Source organism: Mytilus galloprovincialis, chromosome 7 (genome assembly GCF_965363235.1).
Source record: "Mytilus galloprovincialis chromosome 7, xbMytGall1.hap1.1, whole genome shotgun sequence".
Taxonomy (NCBI): Eukaryota; Metazoa; Mollusca; class Bivalvia; order Mytilida; family Mytilidae; genus Mytilus; species Mytilus galloprovincialis.
Genome location: NC_134844.1, coordinates 18,525,057 through 18,534,099, shown reverse-complemented (window position 1 = coordinate 18,534,099; position 9,043 = coordinate 18,525,057). Strand labels below are relative to the sequence as shown.

General features: G+C 31.5%; 1 protein-coding gene across 1 annotated transcript; it reads left to right on the top strand.

Moving 5' to 3' along the window:
- Positions 1 to 1,868: 1,868 nt before the first annotated feature.
- On the top strand, positions 1,869 to 6,805 carry LOC143084441 (short-chain collagen C4-like). The gene is made up of 5 exons (XM_076260804.1): positions 1,869 to 1,952; positions 2,718 to 2,896; positions 4,957 to 5,019; positions 6,094 to 6,330; positions 6,533 to 6,805. The coding sequence occupies exons 2-5, from the start codon at positions 2,719 to 2,721 to the stop codon at positions 6,769 to 6,771; spliced, it is 717 nt and encodes a 238-aa protein (XP_076116919.1). The 5' UTR covers positions 1,869 to 1,952; position 2,718; the 3' UTR covers positions 6,772 to 6,805.
- Positions 6,806 to 9,043: the final 2,238 nt, after the last annotated feature.

The window sequence follows — 9,043 nt, the reverse complement described above, 5'->3', positions numbered from 1 at the left end:
TTCTCTTATATTTGAGTGTGAATTCACATTACTATGAGACGTGTAACGGTACTTTTCTATCCCAAATTCATGTATTTGGTTTTGATGTTGTATATGTTATTCTCATTGGATTTTGTAAAATGCTTAGTCCGTTTCTGTGTATGTTACATGTTAATGTTGTGTCGTTGTTCTTCTCTTATATTTAATGCGTTTCCCTCAGTTTTACTTTGTTACCCCAATCTTGTTTTTTGTCTATAGATTTACGAGTTTTGAACAGCGGTATACTACTGTTGCCTTTATTTATCATGAGAATTTGAAATCAAATATAACATTTATTTAATAGCCCGATATAAATACTGAATCTGTCTTTATAAAAATAAGAAAAGCAGGAAATTGAAAGGACATTAAAACTAGAAAACAGACAAGCATCACTATGGCAAACAATAGCCGTAGAAAAGACAATCAACCGTTTAAGGAAGACTTAAGAAAACCTATACAAATTAGTTAACAAAGGTATCAACTAACTAATATTAACTAATGGGGAATCCAAACAGCAAAAATTCTTTAAAGTTTTACCATCTTGTCACTTATTCAGGGACAACAAGATATCTATCCATTGATCTGAGACACTGTGCCAAAGTCTCACATGAATTGTACCGAAAGACTACTAATGTTAAATCCTTCATATGTTCTTATCACTTGTACCCTTTAAAGGATGTGTGCTGTAACGAAATGTGAAATACTGATTAAAAACATCAAAATTGTATTTTTGATTAATCGTCATTTATAACCAGCATTCTCTTTTTAAAAACTTAAGGTGAGAAGACTTGCTATGAAGAATGGAACTCAAAGTACAATGGTTATCTAATGACTGATCATTCAACTAATTATAGAAGGGACTACGCATGTATTGACAGAGATGCAGAACCATTAGACAATAAGAGTGAAGATGAACGTGGTGCTTATTTTCATCAACTTCGAACCAGATGTAGTACTTTGAGATGTCCTCCATATACCAATAAAGTTGATGTTTTATGTGTCGTTCGTTCAAAATTAATTTGCATTGATAACACGACTATTTGTTTGTGCTTTATTAATATATTAATAAAATAACATTTCGTTCAGTAGTTGTGGTTGAATTCTGTTATTTTGCTAAACATTTCAAATTATGGTAACTTTTCTATTTTTATTTGTCAATTGAAAATGAGGCGACATATTCTGCTTACTATCTTACTTCCAGCTAGAAAAATGACAGTGTAGTTTGAAGGAGAAGTTAATTGTGCGACAAAAAATTATTTAATAATAATGTCGAGACATTTCATTGCATCTGCATCTGCAAAGGAAATTTAATTTCCTGCTAAAACTACTTTCCATACCAAACACTTATTTTCATTTTTCATTTTGATAGTAGGTTGCTGATTAAGGGCTTTTTAGTCGAAGTCATTGTTTTGAAATTTTATTTACACTATCATAATTCGATATTGTTGAAATTGAAAAAGGGCACGTTTCTTTTAATATCTCAACATTCGATAATAGTGTTCCCACATCCTATTTATGACATAACCGAAGTAGTAATTATTACTAACAAACTGTCAAAATACTTTTTTTGTGCCGCTACAGGGCTCTCTAGCATATAAATGTACTCATTACTAGGGGTACACGATTTGTGCTCAAAATAACATTTAGAATGAACTGAACCGCTGTTATACCCTGTGTTTCTAGTAATGAAATATCTTGTCAAAAGCTGTTTATTTTTTCCAAGAAATGTTTTGAAATTGATAAACATGTATATAATATGCATAACAAAAAATCAATACCTTGTCAGGCGATTCACTCGTTATTATTTGCCTGCAGATATCAAATATATAAAAGCAATATTTTATAGTGATGTGGACATGCAATATTTCTTTAAAACCTCGGACTTAAATTTATATGTCTAATAGTTTCAGGTTAAGCGCGGACAGTAAATAAAGGTATGGTAAAGTATTTTTATCACCTTTTAGTTCAATTGCTTTTCATTCTCATCTTAAATGTATAATTTGAACAAATGTATAAGCAGTATATTAAGCACAGTTTATCAACTTTCATCAGTATCAACCACTACCATGCAACAACATGTCTAATGCTGTTAATAACAAAACAGTTTAGTATATACACAAAAATGACAGTTAAAAATTTAAAACTATCAATGAATGGATACTTTATCAGTTGAACTTAATTCGACATTATTCCTTAATTTTGTAACACAAATGGCTTGAAATTGAAGAAATTTAATTATACGAATCTGGTATAACAAAATAAAGGTTAACACAAATATCGTTTTTTTCGAATTGCTTAAAATTTTCTACACGAGTAAATAAACTCATCACAGATACAAGGATAGCATTTTGTATTTTCGTCAGACGCGCATTGTGGCAACAAAAGACTCATCAGTGACGCTCGAATCCAAAAGAAAAAATGCCAAATATAGTACGAAGTTGAATAGATTACCGAGCAGGAAAATTGGTACCGTTAATGTTATTATTACCTGTAATAGCTGTATTTGACAAACATTCTGGTAATTTTAGATCTTTAATGCTTTCAATATCGCGCTTTATTTAGTCTTTTTAAATTTGTTGATTCGGGATTCAATGATAAGTCTTTTTTAGACTAAAGACGAGTCTGACATACACAATTAATATCCTGTTATCTATATATCTGTAAGTTGATGCATCATTTGTATTTAACCTTATCTGCAGAATGCTCTCGACGTGTATGGCAGTTGTAATAGCAACTGTCATAATGGTTGTTGAAAACAATGAATGTAAGGACTATACCCTGTCAGCAACAGACCAGTCACTGATAGATATGATGAAAATTTACTTACATACATCTAGGAAAGACGAATGTCCACCCCCGAGTAAAACATCAAAATCAGGTTATTTTTTTGTACAACTTTTAATATGGTTATGTTATGTTGTTGATTTACAGAGAATGCCCGAAATTATCGAATAAAAAAGGAAATAGGTATGATAGCCAAGGATCCTAAAAACAACCAAATATCAAAAGACCCTATTTTTGGCCCCAAAATATACCGTTTTTACGAAGTCGTTAAATTGTAAACATTTGGCTAATCATTGGAAAGTAGAATACTTTTCTTATAAATTTGGACTGTTTTTGATAATACGATGGACATGCATCAGGTTCTTGTGTAATTATTTCATGCTAAATACTACTATCTTCAGAATTTAGACATTTGAGATGAATTTAAGACGGTCTTTGTCTTACATGCAAGGTGCCGCACTAGTGTTCAGTATTAGTATTTATGTAACGTTTTTCGTTTATTGCATGCGTCAGTGGGTTTTATTATCATCGTATAACCAGATTACTTATTCTCATTAACAGTTATAAAGTTATTCCTTACAATCTATGTTCATCGCCTTCAATCAGAGTGTTAAATGTCAAATCAATCATGTTAATCAGCTGGTGCCCCGTTACGATGTTTATGCAGGTGTTTCAGTTGACCTCAGTTTCGGTTGACCTTAGCTCCGGGCTCCGGGCTCCAGGCTCCTGTAATATAGCTCTTGTAGAATATTTCTTTGTTCAGAGTAATTTAACATATTGTTATCAGGTTACTAGAGTAGTATAAAAGAAAGAAATAATTGTATATACGATATACGAGGAGAGACGACTTTGTGTACAAGAGGTACATACGTAGTAGATTTAAGATTATGCCAGCGCATTGTTAAGCCTGCAGTTAAGGTGTTGTAAACTTGTATTACTGTTACATGTACTTTGGATTAATACAGTATTGACTTTTAATCGACTTTGTGTTTATGTTTAATTGCAAGACTTCGTTCAGACTACACCAGGATCAATTTATTTATTTATGTGACCAGAATTCCCTTAATCACGCTACCAGAGATTTTTAGGGTAATCCTGTTAAAGAGTATACTTGTTATTTGTCGTCCGTGTACGAGTGAAACTAAGACACCCAACAACACAGCGCAAATATACGTATACACACTTTACGGCAAACTAACCATACCAAACTTTTTCGTCATATTTAAATATATGTTGTAATTAATGGTGGTTATCAAAGATACAAGGATTATGATAAATATTATAAATGAACACGAATGACTCAATCAGTCTAAATCTTTTACCATAACTAATTGAATCGAATGGAGTAGACACATACAAATAGTGTGTATACACTTTAAGAGCATACGATACAGTTTTTATCCCATATTGAAATTTTGAAGAAATTTTGCAAATAGGCTATTTTTTACCTGATTAAATCAAATATGTTATAAAAAGTATACATTAATGTGCTTGTTTTGGAGTAAAATGAGGTCGAAATTTAAGATATTTGCTCAAAATTCTAATTTGTGGACGTATTGTTTTTTCCGAAAGAAATGTATAACTTTTTTGTTCAAAAAGATACAACAATCTTTTTGTTTTAATTTAAAAAAAAAATCTATTTAATATAAGTATCCTTTAAACTTATGATTTTTGTTTTTGTTTAGAAATAACTCAAATTTATCAAATGTTCATGAATGTAGAAAAAAACCGTCATTTTTTGCTGTTTAATTTATCAAATTCAAAAAATTTGCATAATTGACTTTTTCACGAAAATTGGTAACCTAATCTTCATACGTAATGAAACCGAATTGTATTAAAAAAAGAGGGGTCCATTAACTCGTTTTCAAGTTAAACCAGTTTGAACATTTTTACCCGATTTGTCACAGGTTGACGTCGCGAAAATAACATGTTACTTTAACAACGTCATTTCCTCCTCTTTAACTATATCGTATGCCCTTAAACATTGAATGACACAATCGACTCATAATAAAGGCTATTATGATTTTAAAATTCTTTCAGTTATCCACATATACCTATTGTGTTTAATTTCGTTGTACCTTTGAAGTTAACAAAATATTGATCAGTACTATTTATCTATATTGTTATTGTGCTTATTTGCTGTATGATTCAAAGGAGTAACTTATGTACGGTGGGGAAAGAAAATTTGTCCAAAAGGTGCCGATATAGTGTATACAGGTAAGAAAAAAACAATTTACATCTTTTAACTATATAATTAGTTTATCGTTTATACATTCTCATAAAAAAACGGCACCAGTTGTAGAGTAGGAAATACTTTATCTTCATGAACAATTGAGTTTAACCTTTTTTTGTCGGGTTTGATTAATTGTCTGTATTTTTTTTTATTCAATTGTAATATACATTAATGTACGACAAAGACGAGACGTGTCCATTCCAAAATTTCGTTAGGTTTCTTAGCATTATTGAAAGGAATTCCTGTGAGGAAGAAAAATGAGAAACGAACTTCTTAGAATATTGGAATGGATTTCATCTTCAATGATATGTATAATTCGTTTGAATATAAAACCTCTGCGCTTGACAGTACAACTACAAATACTGTTTTATGAATGAGGGGATATTTGTCTAAATTCGTTTTTCTTTTTCTTTTCACCGTCATTGTGTTATTGTTCTATGGTAACATTTGTACTCTTGTCTTTCATGTTTGCTAATATGCTTTGTCTTTATGCCTTTTTTGTTTCTTTGTTATATATGACGTTGTTCTGTGCTTATATATCCTGTCATTTTTTTTATTGTGCCATGGTAAATGTTTTTTACATATTTGTTTGTATATATAATGATCAAGATAATAACACAATGTTGACGGTTGTACCCCTATTTTTGACATTTTCACCTATTATGTCTGTTTGTTTTGTTCACACATCGTTGTCAATATAACGGAATACATACGTCTGTCATACTAGTAATAGGTTTAGCCAGCTATGAAACCAGGTTTAATCCACCCTTTTCTACATAAGAAAATGCCTTTCAAAGTCTGGAATATGACAGTTGTTGTACATTCGTGTGATTTGCCATTTTATTAGAGACTTTCCGTTTAAATTTTTCTCGGGATTCAGTATTTTTGTGATTTAACTTTTTATATAATCCAATGAGGCGGAAGAAAAAAAGATAACCCAATGATATAAAAAAAAAAGAACCTTACACCAATATATAATGTGCCATTGTTTTTATTGAAAACTATTTATATGATGAAGTAAATATTAGCGTCTATAAGCATGTTATAATATGATATAGGTCAAGTTGGTGGAACTCAATATAATTATAGAGGAGGTGGTGTAAATTATTTATGTCTCCCTAATGATCCAGAAAATGGACAGCATCAATCATATGACAATAACCAGGTATATGGATCTGAATACCAACTTAGTTCGTCAATGAAGTCATCAGGATGGTCAGAAAGTATGGCAGACAAGGAAGTACCATGTGCTGTATGTTATCAAAAACACAGATCAGCGGTCTTGATGATACCAGGTGAGAAAAAAAAATCAATTTTTATGATAGACTATACATGTCAATGCATACGTGTCTTAATTTATCTTTACGCAACCCAATGTGTTTCTCGCGATAAAGAATTAACAAATACAAATGTCAAATCTTAAAAAAATATTTGTATGAACTAAAACAGATTGATTTTCATTTATTAGTTAGTATCCTTAAAAAATGCATATTTTAGGTCGGAAGACTTGCTATAAAGGATGGAACCCAGAATATAATGGTTATCTGATGAGCGATCATAATACTCACTTTAGACGAGACTTTGCCTGTGTTGACATTAATGCAGAACCGATGGACAATAAGAATGGAAATGAAGATGGAGCTGTGTTTTTTCCTCTTCGAACCAAATGTGGCAGTTTAAGATGTCCTCCGTATACCAATGAAGCAGATGTTCTTTGCGTCGTTTGTACAAAGTAAAACGTTTGACATTAAAAGAAAAGATATAAAGATATGTTTTTGTTATATCAGAACCATATTCACTTGCTGTAGGGAACATACTTTGTTATTGTATATATTGTAAAATACAGCAACAAAACAAAACATTTCAGGCTCCTGACTCGTATCAACACGATGCACAATTTAACACAAACAGCAAATAGACTGGTTTGATAAGACAATTATCGCCCTTTGTTCAAATAGTCGTAACCACAATCCCGTCCTCTTTTCTCGAATGTGATCTACCGAATAAGCACCGTATTGTTCTTACATCAGCATTACGACAGCTGTGACATGTGGTACAGGATCTGCTTAGTTATCCGGACAACCTAAGATCATCCCTGGTTTTGGTGGTGACTTTTGTTTATAATATTGATGTTGTATACAGGTACTGTTGTTAGTCATTTTGTCATTTTTCTTTTTTTATTGCCATGGCAAAATGATTGTGTAACGCTCGAGATTGCATGTTAGTGACGTAAGTAAGTGCGTGACTGTTTGTGATGTCTGTCGTTGATGGAAGATGTTCTTTGTTGTTTTTGCGGTTTGCATGTTGTATCAACTAGTATATTATTTGTGTGTGCGTTGTTCTGTTCTTGGGTGTGCGTTGTTCTGTTCTTGCGTGTGTTTATGATGTGTTGTCATTTTAGCAATATTTTTTACCATTGTCATTTAAAGCAAGAGGTTTGGCTAGCCATTTAACCAGGTTCAACCCAACATTCTTTTAAATGTCCTTTACCAAGTCAGGAATATGGTTGTTGTTATCAAATGGTTCGTTTCTATGTATGTTGCATTGTTGATTTTTGTTGCACTTCAGTTGTCTTGTTGTTTTCTACTTAGTTGATGTGTTTCCCTCGGATTGAGTTTGTAACCCGGATTTGTTTTCTCTTAATCAATTTATGACTTTTTAACAACAGTATACTAATGTTGCCTTGATTTATGACATAACCAAAATAATTATTATCAGCAAACTGGTACACGACGAATGAGATAAGAGAAGCAGGAACTTTTGAAACCCCTGAAATTGTATTTTTTATGATGCTCTGTCCTTAATTTCTACATGTATGAAACTTTTTTATGGATTATTCTTTGTCATTTGTTGTTCTGCTCTGACTAATGATTCAACTCCAAATTGCACTCTCATTATCTTAAAAAGGTATAGGATAATTGATTAGATAAATTATATGACAGAGTAGAAAATGAATAGAACAGTCTCAAGTGCAAAACTGAATGTAACGGACGCCAATGAAAATAAGCTATCAACATCACAGAATAAAAGAAATAGTTAAAAGCTCCGCAAAATAGTGAATAGATGTATTATAATAATCGATGTTTGAATATTTGATAGCATATCCATTACCATTGTAGAAACTGTCCCAAAAAGATATCGTTCAAAATATAATGGAAGTGGATAAAAAGAAATGGGGAAGATACCAAAGGGATAGTCAAACACATTTGTCGAAGACAAACTTTATGATTAATCAAATAATTAACATTTAAAAAAGAAACCTGGACGTCAACATACGTTCTTCAACTAAAGAGATGTAATAAAAGTCAATCTTTAAGTCGACCAGAGTATGGAAAAGACGTTCATATCAAGAAGTCTATCAAATATATTATCACCTCTACTATTTTGTTTAACTGATCAGTGAGTGGTGTGTTCATAGCTTCACTCTAATATATCGATTACAACGTAAAAAATCTAATATAGGGGGAAATGATACGACAAGAGTGAATAGTGTATCTGAGTATATAAAAATAAGGAGGTGTGATATGATTGTCATTGAGACAACTATCCACTAGAGTTCAAATGACGTGGGGATAAGCAACTATATGGTCGTATAACCGTATGGCCTTCAACAATAGAAAAAAAACATAAGAAAGGCATGCCTTTGTGCAATTTCAAAATATAAGTAAACAGTATCGACAGGGTGTATGATCATGAGCACTCCTACCTACTAATACAGCAAGATAGGTTTAGAAATGTACTTTTTAAAAAACAAAATCAATATCAATACCGATAAAACAATGTATTTAAGATTTTACTGCAGTGTTAAATTCGAATGATCAATGAAATTACGGGTTTTATAAACAACTTCACCGTAAAAATTAGAATGTGATATCCCGATTTCAACAACAATTCTAAAAGTGAAGCCAAATTTCCTCATCAAAATTTGTATGTATGAACAAAACGAAAAATCCGCCTTTGTCGTAAGTTTGTTTGAAACTGAAATATGCAAATCTCGAAAAGGACAAT